The 26066-nt window shown below is 40.2% G+C and overlaps 1 protein-coding gene across 5 annotated transcripts in view; it reads left to right on the plus strand.

Annotated features, from left to right (window-relative positions):
- The first annotated feature begins 3384 nt into the window (after nt 1-3384).
- ESRP1 (epithelial splicing regulatory protein 1) overlaps nt 3385-26066 on the plus strand; it is a 55224-nt gene continuing 32542 nt past the window's right edge. For 4 of the 5 annotated variants that reach the window (XM_004474704.5, XM_004474705.5, XM_004474703.5 and 1 more), the window contains exons 1-11: nt 3650-3892; nt 4414-4542; nt 5827-5940; nt 8472-8586; nt 18318-18416; nt 18557-18611; nt 19973-20083; nt 20206-20338; nt 20443-20485; nt 22870-23171; nt 25443-25661. In XM_004474704.5, the coding sequence (XP_004474761.1) occupies nt 3761-3892; nt 4414-4542; nt 5827-5940; nt 8472-8586; nt 18318-18416; nt 18557-18611; nt 19973-20083; nt 20206-20338; nt 20443-20485; nt 22870-23171; nt 25443-25661 (1452 nt within the window). In that variant the 5' untranslated portion in view covers nt 3650-3760. Of the gene's footprint in view, nt 3893-4413; nt 4543-5826; nt 5941-8471; nt 8587-18317; nt 18417-18556; nt 18612-19972; nt 20084-20205; nt 20339-20442; nt 20486-22869; nt 23172-25442; nt 25662-26066 lie in introns of all 5 variants that reach the window. The other variant, XM_004474707.5, reaches the window with a different exon arrangement.

Consider the following 26066-nt stretch of genomic DNA (forward strand, 5'->3'; position numbering starts at 1 on the left):
CAACTCTGTGTCAAAGGGGCCTGCCTCCCCAGGCTGGGGATGCACTCTAGTCTCTTCCATCACAACACTCAAAGAACCTTTAGATTGCATAAATGTTACGTAAAAAAATAGGTGATTCCCATATACCTCACCCCCTCCCCCCCAAAACATTTATTTTTTAAATGTTTGCAAAAGTTGCAAAACTACCAGAAAAAAAATAGTATAAAGTCCCTTACCAGATTCCCCAGTGTTAACATTTTACCACATTTGATTTATCATTTATCATTTTCTATATATTTTCTCTGAATCTTTTGAGCATAAACTACAGCCATAATGCCCCTTTATTACCACTAAATATTTCAGGGTGTATTTCCTATAAACAGAACATTCTCCTAAGAAATGACAGTAAAATTACAAAAATTGGGAAATTAACATATACAATTATTATTTAACCTACAGACCTTCAAATTTTCCCAGATGTTCCTAATTGTCCCTTATATTAAAAACAAATTATATATATAATTTTTTTTCTGATCCAGGACCCATGTTACATTTAGTTGCCATGATCCTTAATCTCCTTTAATCTGGAACAGTTCTTCAGTTTTTCTGTCTTTCAAGACCTTGATATTTTTAAGAGCATAGGACAGTTATTTTGTAGCCTCTCACTCAACTGAGGTCTCTGCTGCTTTTTAAAAAGTCCATTCTTATTTGTTCTGGCAGTTTTAGGTGTAGTCTTGAGGCAAAATCATAGATAGAATGAACTTCCCTCATAAGGGTTCCTCCAGCTGTTTCATACCGATTATTCTTACTATGCTAGAATTTAAAGATGGTGAGATAGACAGTATTCAGAACTGATTCGACTATACCATATACCTTTGTCTTCTCAACATTTCTGCATCCTACAAGTTTAATTTCTTTGGTAAAAGTAAGTTTGCCCAATAATTAGCATCTTTTTTTTTTTTTTTAACACATTGATACAAATGATCTGCATAGTCCCATTTTCAGAATTTCACATTTGCAGCCATGAACTATGCCCTGGATTCAAAAGACAAAGAGCTGGAAAGCTGGATGGGTATTTCTTGTTAAAATCATTCAACAAATATTTGTTGAGTGCCCAGTATATGCCACGTTCAGTTCCAAGCCCTGGGAATACAGTAAAGAACAAAACAAAACAATCTGTCCTTTTAAACCTAAATGGACAAATTAAAACGTAACAATCAGAACCTGGGATCCGACTTCCTTAACAGGAAGAAGGCAAATCTCTAAAAAGGGGCAGCTAAGACTCATAATTCCAATCTGGGTAAGGCGGCTGAACCCCAGGTAAACGAGTTAACAATGTTCTCGGTTTATCCAAACGCGCTGTACAAATGATTAATCCGAACACCAAAAAGTAAGAAAGGACCGGCCGGGCCGGGCTTCCCGGGCTGTTCCACACACTTTCTCACAGTCGCCCGCCTGACGTCGGGCTTCCGGCCGCGGTCACACGCCGGGTCCCGCGCCCTAGCGCGTGTCTTCCCCGGGCTCCCACAGTGCCAAGCCAACACAGCGCACCGAGAAAGCCCTGCGGGAAGGCGGCTCTGGGGAACCGGCTCCTCCCGGAGGCCTCGCCCACTGCAATGCTATCTGGGTGGTTTTTCCAGCTCCCTCCCTGCCTTCTTTTTGCGCCCAGTCCTGGCCCCTGCGGCGCCCGAGGGCGCCGGAAAGGTGGCTCAGAAATATTAAAGGTTGGTCGGGGCGAGGCTGCCTCAGCTAGCCAGCCGGAGGGACGGCGGGGCCTCTTTTCTGACTCCCCACTCTGAAATGCAGGAGGGGGAAGCACGCTCTCCGGGAAGACGAGCCGCAGACGACCGTGCTCCCGCGCCGCCCTCGCGGTCTCTGGGATCCCCGCCCCGGCGACGCCCGGCTTCCGCCCGCTCTCGGGGGACGCAGGCTGCTACCTGCGCCACTGGCGGCCCCGCCTCCGCCCGCGCCCTCTGCTAGCTGGAAGCGCGGCCTATGGTTCCTCTCCCCTCGCGGGAGCTCCAGCCCCCACCCCACTCCGGCCGTCTCCAGCCTCGTCAGAAACGCGCCTGGAAAGGTTACCCGATTTGTACCCAGAGTGGGTTACCGCAGCGATAAGTGTGTGGTTGCCTGACTTCACATCATAAATACGAAGGGCTGGTCACCTGGAGCCGAATTAATAATACTTCAGACGAATTCTGTTCCCTCGAGATAGGATTTTAAGTACTTAAAACCGGGGCATCTTCTCCTTTAGCGTTTTTCTCCTTAAAATGTCAACAGCACTCGGCACAAGGAAGTCAGATTTGGCTGAAGGGTGATGATGGGAGACGATTCTCTGGGGAGACCAAGCTGAGCTAGAACAGGGAGGTTGTTTGGGAACCTGGTGCAATCGACACACTCCAAGTACAAAGGCAAAGGCTTGAGTGGAGAGCGAGGGGCAGAGAAGAAAACGGAAAAGAAATGCTTGCTTTGGCCTAATTTAGGAAAACATTAGGAACGCGGGGTAGACACATTTTATTTGGGACCTGGGGCAAATCAAAGGAAGTGGGTCCGTTCTGGAAGAGTCTCGAACTAGAAGCTACGACTAAATACGGTGGAGCAATTATCCAGGTAGTTTAGAGAAAAGGGAGTGGGGTCCACTGGGCCGGACTTTCCTCACCGGGGTCACGCTCCTGCTTGGAGCACTGTGCGTAGCTGCGTCTTTGGACCCGACTTGGTGACTGGCTCTTTCCGGGAGAGTCTTCTCTGGAAAGTGGGCAACACCCCCGGTTTAGGGGAACGTGCGCCGGGACTCCCGCCCGCAGCGGGGTGGGGGTGGCGTTGCCGGTTTCGCCAGCTGTTTGCACTGGAAGGTGTGTTGGACTCTCGAGCGGCTTTTCCGGTGCGCGGCAATCGTCGCCGCCACCTCCCGGCTGCAGTTGGCGGGTCCCTCCCTCGCGGGTTAGCGCTCCGTGGTTACCCCTCCCGAGTCGCCGCGCGCAGGCCAGCTCCTCGTTCCAGGTCTCACCTTTGGCCTCCCAGCGCCTGGCCTTTTCGCTTGACCCTTCAGAAGCTCGGGCTTCGTTCCCCCCTAGCCGGCCTTCCTCTGAGCTGCCCCTCATTCCAACCACACCTCTCGGTGAGCTCCAAAAACCACCACGCTCCCCTCCGCGCCCCTTCTACCCCTCACTCCTCTACGGTCCGGCCTCCTCACCCCTGTGGGTGGCAACCGCCAATTCCCCGCCCCTCCCGTATCCCCCTGCTCCTCTCTCGCCCTCCCCTCTCCATTCATCCAGCCATTGTCTCCCGCCCCCTCTCCCCGCCGCCCCCACCCCGGGCGGCCTCCTCCCCCACCGCTGCCACGTCGAAGTTTGAAGGAGCCAATGGGCCGGCGCCGCCAGGTGTCGGTCTCTTACCTGCACCACGTGGGAGAGGGGGAGGGGCGGGGGCGGGCAGGTAGAGCCACATCCCAAAACAGAAAAGCTTTCAGCCATTGCGCGCGCCTCTCGGGGTGCAGTCCTGCCTCTGGCTTTTTGCATAGATCGCACGGGCAATAGAACACCAAAAGGGCAGGCCTCCTGCGCACTTCTTCCCACCCCCCCTTCCTGCCCTGGGTGTGGAGCACGGGCCAGGTGTGGGCTTGGGTGGTTGGTTACCGCCTTTTGCACCGGCGGCGGCGAGGAGGGGGGGTGGGCGCTCTTTCTTTTTCTCCTAGAAGAGGTTTCAGCGCAGGTTTTCCGTTCTCACTTGCACCCCACCTCACCGCCTTCCGACTCCCCCCTCCCCCTTCCCACCTATCGTCATGACGGCTTCTCCGGATTACTTGGTGGTGCTTTTTGGGATCACTGCTGGGGCCACCGGGGCCAAGCTAGGCTCGGATGAGAAGGAGCTGATTCTGCTGTTATGGAAAGTGGTGGATCTGGCCAACAAGAAGGTATTTCTCCACGTTTTTATCCAAATGCAAAGAGTAAAAACAATAAGTTCTGTAGAAAAAAAAAAATTGGGGGGTTTGGTAAACAAGTGCTGTTGTTTGTTCTCTTGTGAGACTGGACCCGAGGCCTCGGGAATCCACAGTAAAACAAAACTTGTTGGCCAACCGCCTAGGAGCGGTTTCAGGTCCTCCGAAATCTGGCTCAGGTGGGGAGGCCCGGCGCCGCGGGCCAGCTTCTCTGTGGTTCTCGGGACGCCCCGCGGAGCGGGGACGGGGTCCCTGGGGTCCCTGCACCCACTTCCGGGACCCTTCCGTACTGATCCGGCTGGCGGTGGTGCGGGGGAGCCAAGGACGCTCCGACTCTTGGGCCCCCGGAGCCACTCGCGATAGGTAAGCTTTGATTCTGCGCGCCGACCGGCCGTGGAGGCGCGGGCGGCCCCAGCAGGGGAGCGAGCGAGGAGGGTGAAGAAAGACGCTTGCGAGTTGAGGGAGGGGGAAACTGACCCCTGCTTTTCTCCCCGGAGGTGGGACAGTTGCACGAAGTACTAGTTAGACCCGAGCAGTTGGAACTGACCGAGGACTGCAAAGAAGAAACCAAGATCGACGCCGAAAGCCTGTCCTCGGCCCCGCAGTTGGACCAAGCCCTGCGACAGGTGACAGACCCCGGCCGCGCCGTCCACGCCGCCAGCTGGGCCCCGGGCGTCCCCCCAGCCACGCCGGGCCCGACGCCTTCTCGGGCCCGTCCACGCGCGGATCCCGAGTCCCTCGGTCGCGTGGGTGGGAGCCGGGCCTCGAGGGCCGCCACGGCCAAGCCTGGAGGCCAGGGTCGGCGGTTTGGGCGGGGGTCGCTGCTGCTCCTCGCATCCCAGGCGCCGAGGACTTGGGTCGGAACTCGCTAGGTTTCGAGGCGCTACCTGAGTCATTCCTGGGGCTAAAGAGGGTCTTACCAATCTGCTCTGTAACGAGGGCGACGAGAACGGCCCCTGAATCCTGGTGCCCTCGCCCCCTGACCCAGACCCGGGTCGCGCCAGTCCCCTGCCGAGATTGGGGTCTGCCGCTCGGCTCGGCGCAGGGGGCGCTGTGGCGCAGGGGTGCGCGCGCCCGGCGGCCCAGCGGGGTCGCAGCCTGAAGGTGTCTGCCTGCCCTTGGGATTTCAGGCTTCCGACTCCCTCAACCTCGCTTCCGTCCCTTCTCACTACTCTTAGCTGCCTTGTTCCTAGCGCTGGGGGTGGTTTGCCTGTCCGAACTTGTAGTCTGCTCGTTGGGTCACCGTGGAACTAGTAGAACCCCCTTTTTGCAACTGAGGTGACCTAAAAACTGGCTGCTCCGAGGTGCTGACCGGTACCGGATCGAGGATAGGGCGAGGCTCTGGACACCTGTGCGCGGATGAGTGCTCTGCTCCGCGCTCGCCGCCCCTGCCCTAGCACACGAGTTGCGAATTACAGGAGAAAATTATTTCTGGGATTGTATTTCAGGAAATGAGTTACCAGACTTTATAGACGTTGGTCTCTATACCCACATTTGTTTATCAGGACTGGCATTTTAAGCCTGGTACATCCAAACATAAAGTAACACCGAGGAATGATGTAATCGGAAGGCAATCTGATGATGAAACGAGACCTCTGACTTAAAGTTCTTGATTAGATTTATCGGAAAAATAGAATGGTGGGACGGATATTGAGGATGCGTTTACTAGCTTCTAGGTGTAAACTGCCGATTGTTTGGAAAACTTCCCTGTCTGCCTAAAGAAAGCATTGTCAGATTTGTAGGAATGGAGTCTCTTTTTTCCTAATGTTGCTCCCAGCACCGATGATCCCCTTTGCTTCTGCAGTTAGCACGTTTTTTTCTGGCAATCACCAAGTGGACCACTTTGCAGAGTTTGCAAATCCCTGCATTAATTGCATCCCTTGTGTGTGTATGTTTTGTTTGTTTTCCAGTTTAACCAGTCAGTGAGCAATGAATTGAATATTGGGGTAGGGACTTCCTTCTGTCTCTGTACTGATGGGCAGCTTCACGTCAGGCAAATCCTACATCCCGAGGCTTCAAAGAAGGTAAGATAGTTGGCTTCTGGGGAAAAGGTTGGCACTTTGGGGTAATTGGAGGTATTGTTTACTTGGCTTTTTGTTTTGTTTTCATTCGGTTTATCTAAGTTTCTTTATTTTAAAAATATGTATGGCACTTGCATAGAGTTTTTTTAATTTTTATTTTTTACGTAGAGTGTTTGGAAATTTAGATACCCTTTGGTGTCTTAGTAAAATGGTGTTTCTACCTCTCTTTGTTTTTTAAGACAAGTATTTGAGGTGCTTGACGTTCTCCCTTTTTCAAAGCTAATATGGAATCTGATTTTTGGGCATTTAAAATATCAGGAAGGAAAAGAATGATTTTCATACTTTGTAATATCCCACCACCTGTGTTGAAAATGCTAGAAAGGAAGGAGAAAAATGGTTAAACCATTTAAATTGTAATTCTAATCATTTCATCAAAAAGCTTTGTACTGCTTGAATTAGGACTTAACACGGAACTAGTGAATGTTAATTATAGGACACTGCTCTTTGACTTTAAATGTTCAAAACTGATTTAATCAAAATAATAAAATGTTAGCCCCATCTTTTACCTTTGTTAATTTTTCTGATATGGAAAGATGAAGGAGTGAGAAAATAACAATCTTACTGTAGGTATGATTTCTCTGCCTGGGAAGATTCCCGAGGAGCTGTGGAGAAATAGAGAACAGACCACTCCAGAGCCAGTGTAGCCAATCATTGTTAATAGAGTTGCTCTTATCAACTTAAATTAGTTTGAGCTGTAACTTTTTATTGTGGTAAGCAGGTACTGAGCTAAAAAAAAAAAAAAAAAAAAAAAAGGAAGTGTTTTTATGTAACTCTGAGGCAAGTCTTGAAATAAAAGGCTTAGACTGAGAAACAATTTATGGTATAGAGGAGTGGTGAGTGTAGATTTTCTTTTCTTTTTTTACTCAAGCAGGGGAAAAAGGGGAAATGGGTTAAATGTATATTGAGGGAATATCTCAAATTTCTGTCTTGAGATTTCAGAGAAATCACTCCTTTTATAGGAAGCCTTGTAATTATTTGGGAAAAGAGGGGAGTTGTTATTATTACTAGAATGAGTTCCATATCCATATATATATCCATATATATCCTAATTAACAGTATCTACTTTGTCCTTCCTCAGAATTTTATTGCCTAAATGCTTCTATTCTTGATTCTTGAAAAGAGTTCAAGAAGTATTGCCCTGGTTCACCTGATATCCACGATATCTATATCTATATATTTTTCTGCAAGCTCATCTGAGGAGGAGTAACACTTGATCCTTTCCCTATTAGGCTGGAGAAAAATAGCTGTTTCTGTTATTTGATGGACAGCTTTGGATGTTGGGAAAAGCTTTGGAGAAAAATTAAGACATTTTCCTAAGCCACTTCTATTATGATTTTGATTAAATGCAGGAAACTGAAACAATTGAATATAATGAAAGTAATTCTGCCCCTTAAAGAAAAGTAGGCAAAATGTTAAAATATTAAAAAAAATCCTGCCACACAGAAAGAATAAAGAATTTTTTTCCTCTAAAGAACATTTTCAGATTATTCAAGATTTTTGTCGAAAAGGATGCCTTTTTACAAAGAGGTTTCATACTGCACAAATCTTTGTAGCTTTTAATATAACATCAACATTTAAAAGCATAATTAAAATATGCAGTACTTTAAATGGATACAGCTGTTTAAACCAATCTTGTACGACCAACAAACCAATGTTGTAGGACATTTGAGTTACTGTGTCATTACAAATCACTTTTAAATGAGCATTTTTTGTCGGCAATATACTTGAGGATCAGTGATTTTTTTTTTTTTAATTTAAAATTTTTTTTTGTAATTACCTCTTTTGAAAGTTGTGGTCATGATGCAGTACTAATTTCAGATATACCAAAAGCTGTTTATTATTAGCCCAGACAGTTGAGCTTTGTTTAATAACCAGAGCCAGTGGTGTTAGTAGCTCAGAAAGCAAGTTAACCATTTCTCCTTTGCCCTTGGGTTCAGCAGAAATAATGGTCAGGAAAAGCTAACGTGGGACTATAATTTGGCACCAAAATAACCTTTTCAGGTAATCAGGAGTTTGTCTTAATTTTATTTTAGTACTAAAATTATCCTTTGTCAGTACCTAAGAGAAGTACCAGGTTCAACTTAATCCTACAGTCTAGGTATGCATTGTAAACTTAAGCATCTGTATGAGAACTGAGAGGGCTAATGTTGCTGCCTGAAAATAGAGGGTCTAAAACTAATTATGGCTAGAAAAGGGATGTAGTATTAACACTGAGAAAATAAAGAGCATAACAACCCAAATGTATTACAGCTTCAGAAATGTTTTGAATAGAATAAAAAGGAACACAAACGTAATTCATTGTCTTAATTTTTGGGGGTGGCAGGCAGACTCTTGTCTACAGAATCTAATACTGTAACAAGGATGTGTTGAGCTTTTTAAAATAAAGCCAATCTTCTATTCAAGGTTCTTAAATTATTTGGGAATCACTGAAGCAATTTCACTTAGTTAACAGGAACTACCTTGTCCTTCCTCAGAATGTGTTATTGCCGGAATGCTTCTATTCCTTTTTTGATCTTCGAAAAGAATTCAGGAAGTGTTGCCCTGGTTCACCTGATATTGACAAACTGGATGTTGCTGCAATGACAGAGTGTATCCTTTTAATGATTAGCCAAGACCATTCAAAAACAGCTCCAGAAAAATGGTATTTCAAGAAACTAAAATATTCTTTACTTAGCATGGATGAAATTCAAAATTTATGCTAGGAGGAAATAATGGCACAATTTTAGGCATATTTCAACAGTTAAAATTTAATCAACCTGAATTGTGATCGTTAGATTAAAATTTTGTTTTTGTGAAGAGAGTGCATCTAAAATAAAATAGAATTCTATTTCAGATTAGTATTTTGGGGGCAGTGAGAACAATTTGAAGACTTTACTTTCTGGTGCAGATCCGAAGGCCGCTTAGTTTGATTTTAGGGTTTAGTTTGGCTTCTTTGGAGTGGATGTTTTTTTTGTTGTTTTTTTTTTTAAGAAATAGGTCTATATATTCCTTAAAAAATTCTGTTCACTGACACCTCTTTTACCCAATCCTGGGCCTCAAATCCATATAAGAACACCATTACTCCAAAGCCAGCTTTGGAGATGATAAAATAAGGTTGGGAATTTCCTCCCAAATTCTTCTAATTACTAATAGATTATTTGCATTATATATTGTAAAAATTAAAGTTTATAATAGCAAATCTTGTGATCATGAATGCACATGATCTTCCATCCAGAAAGTCTTCAAAGGGTTAACTTATAACCGGGTATGTGCTAATATATCATACGTGAAATTGAGTAATAGAAGGGCTAGGCAACTTGCCCACAGCCACCATGGAAATCCTCATGAAGTAGAATCTAAGATACTTTCAGAAAGGAACTGTGTGTTATAGATGTTCTTAAATTTTCAAATTCCTTTTCAGAAACTAAAGCCTGATTTTTGTCTTGTTTCCATTGTTCTTTTTCTGATTCTTCAAGGAACTTCTTAAAAGTTGTTTTCCCTAACTATTTGTAAGGAGGTCAGATTCCTTTTTATTTAACTACTGGAAGCAGTTAACTGGAATTTTGATTTAGCATCACCAGTTGTGTTGGAAGGAGGGTGGAATAAACTGATTTTGAGGAAATTTTCACAAGAATTTCATTAAAACATTGCAACAGCAAAAAAAATCCTTTTTAAAAAAATGGTTAAACTTAATTTTCTGGAAGCCAATGTGGCTCAGTGGTTGAGCACTGGCTTCCCATGTATGAAGTCCTGGGTTCAATTCCTTGTACCTCCTTAAAAAAAAAAAGTAAATTTTAATATTAGATGTTTCGATTCACGTTATGTTTGCATGTTTCTTTCCCACTTAAAAGGCCAAACTGGCAGTGGTTTTTATTTTACAGTGTTGCTGTGATGAATTATTTTATGATTCCATTATTTTCCTGACTAGGCCACCAAACTAATTCCTCTGGTCACAAGCAATCATATCAAATTAGAATACCCTTATCTATGCAAATTATTCCTTAATGCCTGCATTTGAACAGCTGTTCTGTTCTTTGGAACCACTAAACATTTTCCTTTCTACTATTGAAATACCACTGTGGGATTTGGAAATTTAAGGATGGTTGTTAAACATCCTTGGTGGCTTTGCCAAGTAAATGGAGGATCATATGCTGCTGAGGATTATTACCTGCCCCACCAGGCAAACCAGGGAGGGGAGGGAAAGACGCTCCTGCCAACTTGAGGAAAGGGACAAGTGAGGGAATATGCAAATTGACTCGCTTGTTTTGTTTTTCTTGCTGTGAAATAAATGAGGTACTGTGAACACAGACACATACTGATTTTGTTTGGTACCTCATTGACCTCACAGAATTTCTTAACTATAGCCAATTAAATTTTATTTCACTACAATTTTGTATGTCTCTTTCCCCTTGTGGTAAGGGAAATTTGTGTCTTTTTTTGTTTGGTTGTTTTTAATTGTAGAACTTGAATAATGTACAGTATGTCAAAGCATTTATCAAAGAAATGCAAATGTTGCTATTTAGTAATGGTAGAGGCTAATGAGTCACAGAACCAGGGCTTACATGGAGCCTGCCATTCGGCAGCTTTTCTTTCCTGGGAAGTCACTTGGCTTCTCCAAGCTGTACTTTTATCTCAGGTATTCCCAAATGAAAGCTTTGTAAACCACCAGGTACTATGTAAATGCAAAGCATGACTGCGTGGATGAAAAGAAAGTGTTTAGGAATTTCTTGAATGCAGTTCTGTTTCTTATTTTAGCACTTAGTTCCCTCTTTTGTTTTTGAATTGGTTTTAAAACCACTTCTGGTAGTGGAATTGGGCCTCTCTGAGTTGCTGCAGTTGCAGTTTTGCCTGCTTTTGAATTATGCAGTCCCATCAGGAGAGAAGACTTTATCTAGCGGGGGAACCATGGGTGGCTTTTTCTTTTTTTCATTAATCAGTTGAGGTGGTGATGAGAAGAATAGTGGCTTCTGTGATTTTCTTTCTTTTTTTTTTTTTTAATGAAGAAATCATCTTAGATCCCTTGGGGGAAATTTATACTAATTTTTTAAAAATTTGAAACCTATACTAATTGTATCCTGCTGAAAGGACATTTTGATTATGGGGGCTGATTATATAAATGAATTTTATCTAGTTTTTAGAAAAAGGCTAAACACTGTGGATCTCCCCTACCCCCAGTATTGGATAGAACTATTCCCTTCTGGTTTCTTAACCTTTTTGTTAGCTTTGTCTTTTCAGGAACTGATTTATTTTCATTATTCTTATTCTCTGCTATTGTGTTTATGTCACTTTGCCAAGCTTTTATTAAGAATGAATTTTTAATAAAATATGGCCTTGTAAGGAGTATAAGCAAAAGAAGAGGGGAACCAAGTGAGTGCTTGTTATATATCCCATCAATAGCCTCACAACAACCCCATGGGGGAAGTATCCACCTTCATCTTAGGGCTGGAGAAACAAGCTTAGAGGTTTTTTTCTGTGTTATCACTTGAGTTAGTTAAATGTTCTACCTTTTGAGCCTGAAAATATCAAGTGCAAAAATCCTGCATAATCTAGAGTATTTTCTAGAATGTATAAAGATTATATGATCTCATATTTAAATAGATTATCTCCTTTTTAATTTATATTATATCCTGTGCTTCTTGAACTACTAATTCAACAGTAAAAGGAGGTCAACTTGAGGTGGTAGAATTTCTTTGCATTTTTATGGTATTGCATCCATAATGTGCTTTGATATGATTAGCAAGTGCCATTTTACTAGGGCAGCCTTCCTTTTATCCAGTTTTTTAAAAAATCACAAAACCACTCTTGGTTGCCCATACATCCACGTACATGTGTGTATTTTGTCAACTCTTGCCTGGGAGTGAAGGACGGGTGTGTGTATGTGATACTAGCAGAGTGAAATAAATGGTTCTCCCATTTATTAAAAATGGTGATAGTTTTAATAGCATAGTAGTTTTTAAAAAAAGCTCTGGAGTTAGATTTATTGGTGTCAGAGCCAATTTACTGTGCTGCTCAGCCTCAGTTTCCCCATCTTAAAATGGGTATGACTGTTGTACGGAATAATACGGTAGTGTATGCAGTCCCTTAGCCAATGCCTGGCCTGCTGCACAACTTCCAATATTAATGTCTACCTCTTAGCTCATAGGGTTGTTGGGTGTCTCAAAAACTGCTGCCAAAGTGTTCTGAAAAGGACTTCCATGTTGGTTTAAGACCTTATTTAAACTGTTTTAAGATTTTTCATCCTCATGGGACTAGATATAGACCTTACAAAGCATCAGCTGCATATTTGTACAGGTCAACTTCAAAGTTAATTCTCCATTTGTTAAATAGTATGTGTGAATGTGGTCTATTCCATATGTGCTTATGATGATTGCCCATAAGCAATTATCATTGCCCTGCTTAAAAAGTAGAGGCCAGCACAAAATCCTCCTCAGTACTTTTCTGTATATGAAAGGGCTTTTAAATTTCACCAAATTTACAGTTAAACTGGGATAGTAGTTTAAATTGTTGGCTGTAGAGGGGAAGGAATTGTCTTTGGCATCTCATCTGCTTGATGGATCCAAATCAGAATATACTTGGGTTTATGGTCTATGATAAGTTAAATGACTAGAAATACTGTATATTCTTTGCCAGCATTCAGTCGAAGTAAGAACTGCTTCATTAATTTTGTGTGGTTTATTTTAATTATAGAATAATTCATTTTACTCTTAAAATGTGAATTTAGGAATTAATTTCAAGATAATTTTCATATCTTTTGCTGCCTTGACCTTTACTTCTTACTTCTTTTAGGGTGAAATTGACTTGTCAATTTAGTTAGAAATTCTTTCAGATGGCCCTTCACTACAGTAATACTTCCTGAGGTAATATAGTTACGGATCTCACTTTTTCCCCTTGGAAACAGTAAGCTGAGGAATAGAGTTAAAACTATGGCTTTTCCTGCCACTTTATTATTGGTATAAAAATGGTTTTGTTGCCTTGGCTCCTAGGTATATTCTTGTCTTTTGCAGTGGTATCCTTGATTTGCTTCTTTCAAAGGTTACTTTAAGATATAACATTGTTTTTTAACTTATTTTTATGCTCATGTAACTCATTTAAGGGTAATTTATTGCTTTTTTTCTCTTTTTTTCCTTCACATAATTGTAGAAAATTCACTTTAATTGGAAACACTAATTCAACCCTTCTCTGTGATGTTTTATCTGTTTGCTTAGCATAGGTGTTTTATGGCAACATGTGTGGTTGTGTTATAGTAGAAATAGGAGTAAACAAGAGTAGAAGAATTAACAAGCTTGTCTTCTGAGGGGTCTATAGCAGGGGAAAAAAAGACTTTAAATTGAAATTTTGAATTGGAATTGTACAGGAAACCTCCATCACCATATTTCTACCCCACAAAGAATTAGAGTAATTTAAATTTACTTATTCCACAGTTAACATTTGTATATTATATGTATAGTTCTTTTTAGACATAAACTAAAAATTTAGTTTAAAATTGATGGCATTTCCAAGTAAAAATTGGGTGTTCTGTAAGCAAAATTGTCACATTTTTAGTTAGGTGGAAAGAGATCAAAGGATGTTAACCTTTTTATTAGATAGATAACCCAATTCTGAATTACTTTGTAAAATGTCTTTGTCTTTGAGTTCCACATTCAGCTTAAGCAAGCGTGGATTAAATCCTCAAACCTGTTTCACTAAAAGGTGTAAAGAAAATGTTCCTCCCGTTAAAATATCAAGCATGTCTTTGGACTTCTCTAAGCTCAATAAATTGTAGCACTTTGCTTGATAGTAACCCGAATGTTAGTTTTGTTCTCACTATGTCTGATTTCACCCTTCCTCATTTCCTCATGGCATTTCTCATTTGTAAAGCTTGCTAAGCCTGTTTGTTCTGTTGTGACTGCCGGAAGGGCAAAATGAGTAAGTTGTATGACTAGCCATAAATGGAGTGGTAGACTCATCTTTGCTTCCCTCAAGATTAGACGTGCAGCAAGTAATTTAATATACAATTGTAAACAGACAGGCAAAAGAATTGGTAATAACACTTTTTTCTTCACTCCCCTTCATTCGTTATTCATGTCATGTTAATTTATTTTTGGTAAGGTTATGGATTGAATGAACCTTCCTAAGAGGGGTGCGTGTGAATAAGGGGGTGGTTTGGGCATGTAGGAGGTTGGGTGACTTTTCAAAGTTGTTAGCAGCTTAGAACTGCTGATCATCTTGTTGTGTGATGGCTTGAAGGGAAACAAGTTTGTACATGTTATATTAGTTATGTGGAACTAAGTAGACAAGTCAAGAACATATTCTTAATTAGAAAAAAGAATTGAGTGAAAAAGCTCTAGCTACAAACGTAATTCTGCGCAAACAGGTTACTTTACATTTTTACTTTAGGGTTTTCATCTCCTGCAATTGACTTTTGAGTGTGTATGTGTGTATTTTTTTCCCCTCTTTTTCTTGAGGTACTAGGGCCAGGGATTGAACCCGGAACCTTGTATGTGGGGAGCCATTGCTCAGTCACTGAGCTACATCATCTCCCCATCATATATATTTTTTAAAGCTTCTTACAAAGTATTGCTCAAAACAAACAAACGAAAAAACCTAAGTAAGGCTTCTTTTCTTGACTCAGGAAATTATGTACGCATAGCCAAATCAGAGCTATATTATATAATTCCAATTCCATTACCTACCAGCTGGGTGACTAAGTTACCGAACTTTCTAAATCCTAGTTTCTTCATCTGTTTGGTTTTACTATTGTCTATCCAGCAGAGTGATTGTGAAATTTCTAAGAGATGAATGGTGATTGTCACCAGATTGTGTTTACTAAATGTCATCACTTATGTCATCAGATTCTTAAAGGCTGTAAGGGACTGTGATAGGTGAAGACTAGAGGAAAGTAGGGGCCTACTCAAAGAAACTTAGAGTTGAAGAGAGAGTAATATATTGTCAGAATAATATCTATTCAGCTCTTTAACTTGACAGTTGTGGCCTATTAGAATTAGGAAAGGCTTTGGGTGCTGGATTATCAAGGTCTAATTTGACTAGGTGAGAAAGCTAGATACCTTTGTCATATATAGAAAAGAAAAAATGATTTGAATGGAATAGACTTCCGTACACTTAATCTTCCAAAGCTCAATTCTACCCTATACTCTGGGAATAGAAAGTTATAGTACAGGAAACATTCAAGTGATTTCTCCCCTATATTTGGCCATCTTTTGGCAAATTTCATTCCTCTTTAAGTCAGGGATCAGCAGTCTCTTCTTATAAAGAGCTAAATAAGTAAATATTTTAGGTTTTTGGGCTATGTACATTTTTTTTTTCTTTTTCACTATGTTTTTAAAATGTGAAAGCCATTCTTTGCTCTAGGTCACACAAAAACAGGCCAAGGGCTGACCCCTGCTCAAAGCAAACAGTTTTCTCTAGCCTTCTCATATATATGTGTGAGTATTACCTCTCCAGTTTGATAGAGCATCAGGTTGATCTTTACACAGTATTTTCTTGGCCAAGTTTCTTCAGAATCTCTGTCCAGTAACAGTCCTACATGTAAGAGCTTTCCCTGAGTGATTGCACATCAGATGGTAAAGGATCACATTGGCTTTGTTGGAACTGTTAGTTTACACCAGTGGGACAGACTGAAAATGTCCCTACTGGGATGGATGGTCAGCAGGAGAGGCTGGGGATGCTGCTAAACATACCAGGGTGCACCAGAATTCCTCCTTCCCCAAAGCATTATGTCAAAAGTGTCAAAGTTTAGACGGCCTGACTTTTATACAATTGGGTTGGATTCCATCCTTGGATACTTTTTGCTCTGTTATTTGTTAGGCACCCTGCAAGATTGAAGGTGTTACTAGAATTGTGGGGTTCTGGATAATCATTTGGTAGCAGAAGTTGCATGATAAACTATGGCTAGTTTTCCTTAGTTCTATAAGGGTCCTGACAGTTCTCCTAAAGTCACTGTCCTGTCACCATATTATTTGCAAATGGCACTGAATTAATAATTTCTAGAGCAGCCTTCTGCACATAATCATTTTAATGACTCCAGTCAGTTGTCATTGGTCTTTTGCTTGACTATCTCCTGGGATGGGTTTTCTAATCCCTCAGTGGGCAACACATTTATTTCATCACTAGATGATTTAAAGTAGAGGTTGTAGAAATTATCTATTTCAGCTTGATGTTTAACCTATGAGAGTATATAAAGAGGCATCTGGTGAGTTCAGATGTTAGCCATAAATGAGGCCCTCAGAAAAGTCTGATCATCGTGGGTTATGAAAGTGGTCACTCAAGGGTTCTAGGAAGAAGGGAGAAGATATCACTTATTAAATGCCTGCTGTGCACTGTGGGCTTGCTTTGTCTCGTTTAATCGTAACAAAAAGCCTTGGAGGTAAAGATTTTCATAGCTTTGGCTTTAAAGGTAAGCTGAAATTCATTGGTGGTAAGTAATTTGCCAAGGAGCATATGGCTATATTTCTGTGTGTAGTATATTCAACTGTGGAGAAATGGAGCTAGTTGAGGACAATAAGAAAATTAGTCTGCTTAGCTTAGTGGAAAAGCAATGTATTTTTACTAGAACAAGAAAGGGAGAAATTGGGGGATGAAATGGGATGGGATTTTGAATTGAGAGTGGAAAGGATATTGCTCATTAACTCTTCAGGTGAATGGTGGTTTTATCTTTGGGAGGGAGCTCTGCATTTTAAAAATGTTGAATCCTCTTAATATGCACTAAAATAGTCCATATGGACTTTTTCTTAATGCTTCAGTTTTTAACCTTATAAAATACCAGTCAGAAAAACATGAAAGAAGACAAATATTCTGGCAATCACCAACCCAACATCCAGATAGCTGTTTTCATTTTAAACCAAGAGAATAGAGTTGTATAGTATAGTATACTGATCTGCATTATCCTACATTACAAAGACTATGCTTTTAAATGTGACTATAATATTGCACTTAAACATAAATGTACCAATGACTTAAATTTCTAAGGTATCTATTACTGAAGGAGATACATGCTTGTTTTAGAGATCATTCTTTTCTTTTTTTCCCCTGTCTGATTGCATCATTTGTCTTTTTTTGGTGTGTTGCTTTGCTGTGTGGAGTCCTACGCCTCCGTACTACACATGTCTGGAACAACTTCTTTCTTTTTTTGACCAGAAGGTCCTGGGATCAAAATGGGAGCTCAGTTGCTTGAGCCACACCTGCTTCCTGAGATCATTAATTCTCTAACCCAATTTGAACCATACATTACCTGGATTACCCAAACAGTGTGAACAGGTATCCCATTAGCCATTGTTGCCTCTGAATGTTTAAATTGTATCTTAAGATTTACCCTCAAAGAAAAAGCATTTGCTACATCAAAGATGGTATAACCTATGGGGCTCTGTGGTGGGCTTGGTGTTATGTACCCCAGAAAAACCTGTTCTTATTCATAATCCATTCTGCTGGGTATGATTCCATTGCAAATAGAAACCTTTGATGAAGTACTTCAGTTAAGGTGTGGCTCAGCTTAATCAGATGGGTCTTAATTCTATTACTAGAGGCCTTACAGGGAAGGCCACAGAGAGAGAAGCCACAGGGAGCAACCAGAAGCTCAAAGTCAATGGAACCCGACCTTGAAAGGAGATGGTGTCACCATCTGTGTGCATTGCCATTTGAAGGAAAAGTCAAGGAACCTGAAAGACTGCAGACTAGCCCGAAGATTCTGACCCCGGGAGGAAGCAAGCTTTCTAGCCTCTAAAATCATGAGCCAATAAATTCCTGTTGATAACCCGACCTACTGTGTGGTACTTGTTGTAGCAGCTAGGAAACCAAATCAGGCTCTGAAAGTATTCTAGAAGGAATATTTTGAGTATAAGTGGCATCATGGAAATAGTGTAATCAGTATTCTGTCTATAAGGCCCCCAATCATCTTTGATGCAGCAAATGTTCTTTCTGTAGCATTAGGGAAAAAAAAGTCATTTTTGCCCTCAGGTCATGACTGACAAGGTTGACATGGTCGTTGCCTTGTGCGTGCTGTAGAGGTACAGTGAAGGAGTCTAACTTTGTTGTGTGCTTTTTGGTTTGATAAGTGAAAGTGCTCTGTATTCATGTATTTGCTGTTAATAAGTTTTATTGCTGATAACACCTCAGGACAGGATTGATCTTGCCATTTTACTCGAGAATAATTGGAGACCTCAGGGAATGAAGGTGAAATCTAGACAATGGGGAAATAGTCATTCTGAGATTAGAAATCTGAGATTTCTAAGGAATCATCTATTATAGATGCATTTTACTTGGCTTCTTTGCTCTGTATGAGTTTAATTTTGATGTAGAAGTAACCTAATTTTGCCTCCCCAAAATATTTCCTTAACTTAATCACACAGGTTTGAATTTTGACGAGAATAGTTCAGACTCCCGATATGGAGCCTCTCAAGTTGAAGATATGGGGAATATAATTTTAGCGATGATTTCAGAACCTTATAGTAAGTATTGCTGTTGAAACAATGGGAACCTAGAATTTCACCTCACCACCTTTCCCTTACCTATCTATGCCTTTGAAGTTCCTTCTACAGCTTTGTCTCCCTAATAGCTAAAATGATGGCTTATATGTTCTCATTTTTAGATCACAGGTTTTCAGATCCAGAGAGAGTAAATTACAAATTTGAAAGTGGCACTTGGTAAGTACTTGAGTTACTATTCCCATTTGAGCCTTTTGTTTTGTTTTTATTCATATCATCATTTAACTTTTTCATTTTAGTAAGTTTACTAAATCTTTTGGTGTTATGGGAGAGAAAAGTGAGTTTTCCAAACAACCACTTCAAATAAGGGGGGAAGTCTCCGTTTCCTACTAATCCATTGTTCCAACATTGCAAATACAATAATTGAAAAGGGTCCTTAGATCCTAGCAAGCCCAAAGCCATCATAAGTGATAAACTCAGGTGGAGACTAGGAACCAAGATCATCTGACTCCATCTGGTGCCTCCCTAATCCCACACTATCATGTTTCCTTTTTAATGGCCAGTGATGTTTCTCATTGTCTTTAACTGAGTTACTGAGGGAACATGCCTTACACATTTGATGCTCGACACCAAAATAATCCCAAGCAGCAGAATGGGGTATGAAGAATACATTTCTATTCTTTGTAGGAATGATGATAGGTTTTATGACAGTTAGAGAAGCAAACCATGTCGTGTTCATACTATATAGCAAGTCTCTAATTCTTGGCAGGTCATTTATAAAAGAAGGTTGTCTTCATTAAAGGAAGCTTGGATGGTATGATTACAATCTTATGAAATCTTTGTATCTTTAGTCACTATGACCTTAGTTTATCCTCCTCTTGTTAGCTCAAAGTAAACCATATGCTCATGTCTATGATTTTTATTTTAGCTTCTTAGACCATCCTTTCACTGGATAACTTCCCAAGGTGGAGAAATCATAGGCTCTATATACAGGGTTTCTACTAATTTTAAGCTAAATACCCTCTCTAATGGTTTCCCCTCTCTAATGGTTTGCATCCTGGCTTGATAAGGGGGATACTTTGATGGCATATTCCTGACATGTGTGCATTCCTGAATTGGGTTACTTGATGGTTCTATGCTGATCCTAAATTTTGCCTGCAAATTGGATTTAAAATACACTCATGTACAGGCTAGATCTGAGTATGAATTCATGGTTCTTGGTTCTAGGAGCATTCAGGCAAGGAGGGTATTGGGAGAACTTTGCTTCTCTTGAGTTGGTCCTAGATGCTTTTTTCCATTTAAGGCAATAAGTAGCTCCTCAGTTGCTCTATGGTTTATCTGGTGAGCTATCTGGACCTGTGTGGGCAGCCATCTTTTTGTAGTGAACTGCCTAAAGATAACTTTGAACTGTGTTCATTAGAGTTTTTGAGGTCATAAAGTAAATCTGTCACTATTGCAAGTGTGTCTAAACCTCAAATATCTAATACCTGGGCATTTAACCAGGCACCTTGCCTTGTAAAGGGTAGTAAGTCACATTTTTAACATTAATCATGCAACCTAAAGTTTTGCTTGATCTACAGCAGCAAGATGGAACTTATTGATGATAACACCGTAGTCAGGGCACGGGGTTTACCGTGGCAGTCTTCGGATCAAGATATTGCAAGATTCTTCAAAGGACTCAATATTGCCAAGTTGGTTTTCTTTAATCTCTACTTTACTTAATAATTCCAAAGGGGTATAGGTTTCTCATTATTACCACCACTCCCCACCTTATTTTCTTTTCTGCCTGCCATCTGTTTTATTATTTTCAAAGGGGAGGTGCTGCACTTTGTCTGAATGCTCAGGGTCGAAGGAATGGAGAAGCTCTGGTTAGGTTTGTAAGTGAGGAGCACAGAGACCTAGCACTACAGAGGCACAAACATCACATGGGGACCCGGTACATTGAGGTATGTCATCACAACCTGAAATCCATGCCATTTTGAATGAGTATTGACTGTGGGACAGAGACGGTTCAGAATGTGTGTATTTAATTTCCCTTTTTCCCCCTTAGGTTTACAAAGCAACAGGTGAAGATTTTCTTAAAATTGCTGGTGGTAAGTGTCTTTTATGTAATGTGGCTATAGTAATAAGAATCCAGAATTTTACATATACACTGAAAGTAGCTAAATAGTATCACAGATAGTTATTTCCCAATAAAATATGGAAATTTATTTATTTTTAATAGGAGGAAGAAAATTCCAATAGTATCTGCAAAGGTAGTAATGTCTAACGCTTGCTTAGGGTTTGGATTAACCTACTATTGTTAAATAGCTATATAAATAGTACTGTGCAAAGGTGAAAGGGTCATATAAAGTAGTATAAAATTGGTAAAAGTAGTTCTTGAACTAAATATAGTCTGAAAACTACTTTCAAACAGTCACACTGGAATACCTGGAAATTTGTTGCATATGTTTCTAATTTTCCTCTAAACTTCCTTAATTCATCAGTGGCCAGGAATGTGGGTGTGCTGTGGTTTCAAATATTTTTGGATGGTGTTTGCAGTTATTAGAAAGAAGCACAAAACAGATTTGGTCTTTATCCAATTCTTGAATGAATGATAATTTTAAACCCAAAAAATGACAGATGCATTAAAAAATATTAGCTGCTTTGACTTTTTTTTTTTTAAGATTTATTTATTTCTCTCCCCTTCCCCCCTCCCCCCACCCTGGTTGTCTGTTTGCTGCGTCATCTTCTTTGTCCGCTTCTGTTGTTGTCAGCAGCACAGGAATCTGTGTTTCTTTTTGTTGTGTCATCTTGTTGTGTCAGCTCTCCCTGTGTGCGGTGCCATTCTTGGGCAGGGTGCACTTTCTTTCGCGCTGGGTGGCTCTCCTTATGGGGCGCACTCCTTGTACATGGGGCTCCCCTACGCGGGGGACACCCCTGTGTGGCACAGCACTCCTTGCACGCATCAGCACTGCGCATGGGCCAGCTGCACAGGGGTCAAGGAGGCCTGGGGTTTGAACCGCGGACCTCCCATGTGGTAGACGGACGCCCTAACCACTGGGCCAAGTCCTCTGCCTTGACATTTTTTAATGCTTATATCTACTTTGTAATTTTGTCTGTTCATACTTTTATAATTTTTATTTCATAGCATGAGTATGTTATGTTACTCAGTTTTCTTAACTATTAATTGCTGTGTAGTATTATGTTCCATAATTTTAAAACCATTCCTGTTGAGCATTTAGAGCTTATTTCCGACTTTTCTTCCTAAATCCACTGCAGTGAATATTTCCATTTATTTATGTGCTGCTTATTAGGATAAATCCTTAGAGGTAGAATAACTGAATGAAAGAATGTAAACCTTTTAAGAGGCTTTTGATACCTATTACCAAACTGTACTTAAAGGGTGACTTTCACTTAAATACAGAGGAAAGTTATATTCTTATATTATATAGCCCTGGTGAAACTCTTCGCAACTGTAGCATTTTAGTAATAGCATCCTGTTGCAAATTGCTGGTCTGGTATTTATTTTCTTTCTCTAAACCCAAGGCTTCAAAATTCAGGACTTTAAGTTTAGTAGTTTTCCAAATTCTGAAATTTTTTATATTGGTTGGTAATAAAATGTTAAGACCGCATTTGGATCCTAGGGATCCATGGCAGATAACTTACAAACTGGGGGTGGCAAAGCTAACTGTTCATGTGGAATGCCTGGGATTTCATGGTGAGCGGGTACTATCATAGAATTTGCTGTTAAGAGAGACTGCTACTACTGTCTGAGCTTGAGGATTTGCATTTGAGTATTTGCTACATGGCAGCTCTGTACAGAATGCTTTATGTTGAACAAAATAATGAAACGTGTTGAAACTGGGTGCAGAGTATACGGGACTTCGTTATACTATTTTCTCTACTTGGGTATGTTTGAACTTTTCTTAGAAAATAATCAAGATTTGCTGAATGTTTGCAATTTCTAAGTAAACCTTTCATCTAAAAAAAAGTAGTCAAGAAAATAAATGTAACAAAAATAACTAAAGTGTTTTTATACATATTTATTACTTAACTAAATTGAGAATTTCCATAATCCAGTTTATGAGGTAGGTAATTTTTCCCTGTTTTACAGACTAGGTAATTAAAGCATAGAGGTAATGTTGAGTATGGTCTAGTAAATGGTAAAATAAGATTGAGGCCTTTTGGATCTGGGACCTGAACTTTTAACCACCGTGATAACTTACTGCCTCTTTAGGAGAAGAATATGGTGTTTGGTCTATGATCTAATTGTCTGACCAGCTTCCCAAATTAAAAAAAAAAAAAAATAGTAGGGGAAAAGTTTCAAATACAGGGGAAGAGAATTCTGATTCCTAGGATGATGTCATTATAAATTGGGTGGGAATGTGGATCTTAATTCTGAATGCAAGGTACTGCTAAGAATTTTACTTTAAATGTGGTGAAGTTGATGTTTTAATTATTTCTCCCCATGCTTCCTGATATTCTTCTTCCCTAGGTACATCCAATGAGGTAGCCCAATTTCTTTCCAAGGAAAATCAAGTCATTGTTCGCATGCGGGGGCTGCCTTTCACAGCCACAGCAGAAGAAGTGGTGGCCTTCTTTGGACAACATTGTCCCATCACTGGGGGGAAGGAAGGCATCCTCTTTGTCACCTACCCAGATGGTAGGCCCACAGGGGATGCTTTTGTCCTATTTGCTTGTGAGGAATATGCACAAAATGCACTGAGGAAGCATAAGGACTTGTTGGGCAAAAGATACATTGAACTCTTCAGGAGCACAGCGGCTGAAGTTCAGCAGGTTGGTTTTAAAGAGCATTTTGGTTGCTTTGCATAAATTTCTATTCTTTAGTTCTGGAAACAGCACTTCAGTATTGTGTTAAAAACTATAAACTTGGAAAATGCAGTACATGGAATGGAAATACTTGAAAAAAATCTGATTCTATAACTAAAACATAGTCTGTGTTATCCCGTATGCACATGGGAATACTGTTGTAGAGACACTTGTTTCCTGTTTTAAAATTACTTTATCTTGAGAGTTCATCTATATCTAAATAATTTTATCTTTAATATTATATCTCATGGATTTATATTATTTATTCAGAAATTCTTTCATTATTGTACATTTGGGGTTTTTCCCCCAGTATTTTCTACCATGAGAAATCCCTATATAACTATGCTTATAAAACTCATCAATTTCTCTGGAATAAGATATAAGATGACCTTTTAAGGTTTTTAATATGTCTTGCCAGCCAAATTCTTTTCCAAAAAGGGTCTCTGTTTAATATAGTGCTGCTGACAGTGTCTTGTCTTTTGTCCTATTTTTATGAACTTTCAGAATTCAGAGTTTTTTCTAAGGCACAAAAATGCACTATGATCCAGGCATGAAACCATCTGTAGGGTCTCAAGCCTTTTGACTATTATTTTAGACACCAGTTGATGTCTAAGTGCCCCTGTTCAATGGTCAGTTTGTATTTCCTTTGTAACTAAGACCCTGTAGATCATAGCTTTTCAATTTATTCTCCTATGTCCCATAGTAAAACAGTCATTTTAATGACTCTTTTGGTCTTTTTACAAGCACTTAGGAACTTTCTTGTTATTTCTGTGAGTTCATAAAATCATTTTGTCTAGTTTCTATAGCATATTGTATATTGTGATTTAAACAGCCTAAAGTTTAAAAGAAGATTTTACCTGCCAAAACTGTTTTTATCAGGTGAAATTTGAATTAGTTCTGTGTTCTATTGTACCTGCTGTGTTTTGGTTTGATAATAGAGTACACTGCATAATCAAGATGTGACTATCATAAGGTAGTTTTGGGTTTGAGTGCGCTCCCTTCATCCCTATTAATTTATTTAACAAGTACTGAAGTAGTCATAGGATCTGTCACTGTCTTCTTTTCATTACTAATAATCATTTTGTTTAATAAATATTGTGCATCTACTCCAATGGCAAGTGCTGTAGGTGCTTGACCATTTCCTATCCTGTGCTTGTTAATAACTACACTGATTTTCTATTCTTCTCTTTGTGTTTGGGTTGTTTGGATACTTTTAAATGTCTTCCTGTCTTCATGAAATTTCTTTGGTTTGTGTTTGTTCTTCAATATTTATCACCTTATTCAGATAGCAATTGCACAGGGTATGAATGAGGAAGTTAGGACAAATTTGGGGGAAAGATTTGTTGATTTTTCTACATTTTCAGTTTATGGAATGGGTATTTTGGATAAAGCCAAAAAATCTATGATGATAATTTGTTTATAATACTTGTCACTGCCACAAGTGGTATGGCTGCACAAGAACCACCTAATACTATGAACTTTTTGCTTTGTGCTAAACTAAGATAAAAATGCACCTGGTCTATCCCCCATTGTCAAGATAGCCGAATCACCCAAATCTAAAAGACAGTCAAGATCCTTTGTCTTGCTATTGTCTCATATTCATATGGAATCTAAATTATTTACCCTTATGGCCACTATTGTTTTTACTCGGTTTTGCATTATTTAGCCAGTCTTGTGCTGTTTTCCATTATATATGTGGTATTTTATTCTACTGTAACCTATGTTCATTGTTTAGCCTGTGGTTCCTTTACTGTGTCCTTATTTATTGGGTTTGGAGGCAAGGTGTGAAGAGAATATTAAGGGGAACACTTATGTACTAAGTGATATGAAATCTAATAGATTTCTGTAAAAGTCTGCATTACGCAATTTATACAGATGTTTTAGACTTCAGGATAGTTGTCCCAAGGTAAGTAGTGGTACACTTACTTGTCCGTATAAAATCCTTAATCTAAGTGCACTGTTTTGGGTGTTCTGTGTCTCATGTATTTGAGAAAAATGGGTATCATGTTTTTTTCCAGCCGAAAGTATGCATTCCTTTCTCCATCAGTACTTCCTGAACTTTTATATACTTATGAATCACCTGGGGATCTTGTTAAAATGCAGATTCACTTTTCCTAAGTCTGCGGTCAGGCTGAGATTCTGCATTTCTAACACCCTCCCCAGTGATGCCAGTGTGGGTCTGTGGACCATATTGAAGTAGCAAGGCTCTAAATCACTTCTGTTTTGCTTCGAGTACAGGTGCTGAATCGATTCTCCTCAGCCCCTCTTATTCCACTTCCAACCCCTCCCATTATTCCAGTACTACCTCAGCAATTTGTGCCCCCTACAAATGTTAGAGACTGTATACGCCTTCGAGGTCTTCCTTATGCAGCCACAATCGAGGACATCCTGGATTTCCTGGGGGAGTTCTCCACAGATATTCGAACTCATGGGGTACACATGGTATTGAATCACCAGGTAAGTCATTACTTATTGGAAAACTTATTCTTACTATCAAAAGCTCTCATCTAATAAAAGGGGAAAAGGACGAATATCTGTCAGTTAGGTAGTGAGTCTTTAAGGAATGATGTACTTGTAAATGCAAAAGGACTATTGCTATTATTGGTATGATAATTCAAACCAGCTCTGATTCCTTCTTTACATATATCCATCAAATTATTGATAAGGTCAGGTAGGAACCAAATATATATCAGTCTATACAGCATTTTCCCATTGCTATTACTCAATTGTCCAATTCTGTCAATGCTACAACTCTGCTCTTGTAGTATGAAGGCAGTTGTAGACAATATGTAAATGAGTGAACATGTCTCTGTTCAAGTATTTTGTATTCATAGACTGTTGAGAAATGGCTTGTTTTATATA

The sequence above is a fragment of the Dasypus novemcinctus genome, chromosome 14 (assembly GCF_030445035.2).
Source record: "Dasypus novemcinctus isolate mDasNov1 chromosome 14, mDasNov1.1.hap2, whole genome shotgun sequence".
Lineage (NCBI taxonomy): Eukaryota > Metazoa > Chordata > Mammalia > Cingulata > Dasypodidae > Dasypus > Dasypus novemcinctus.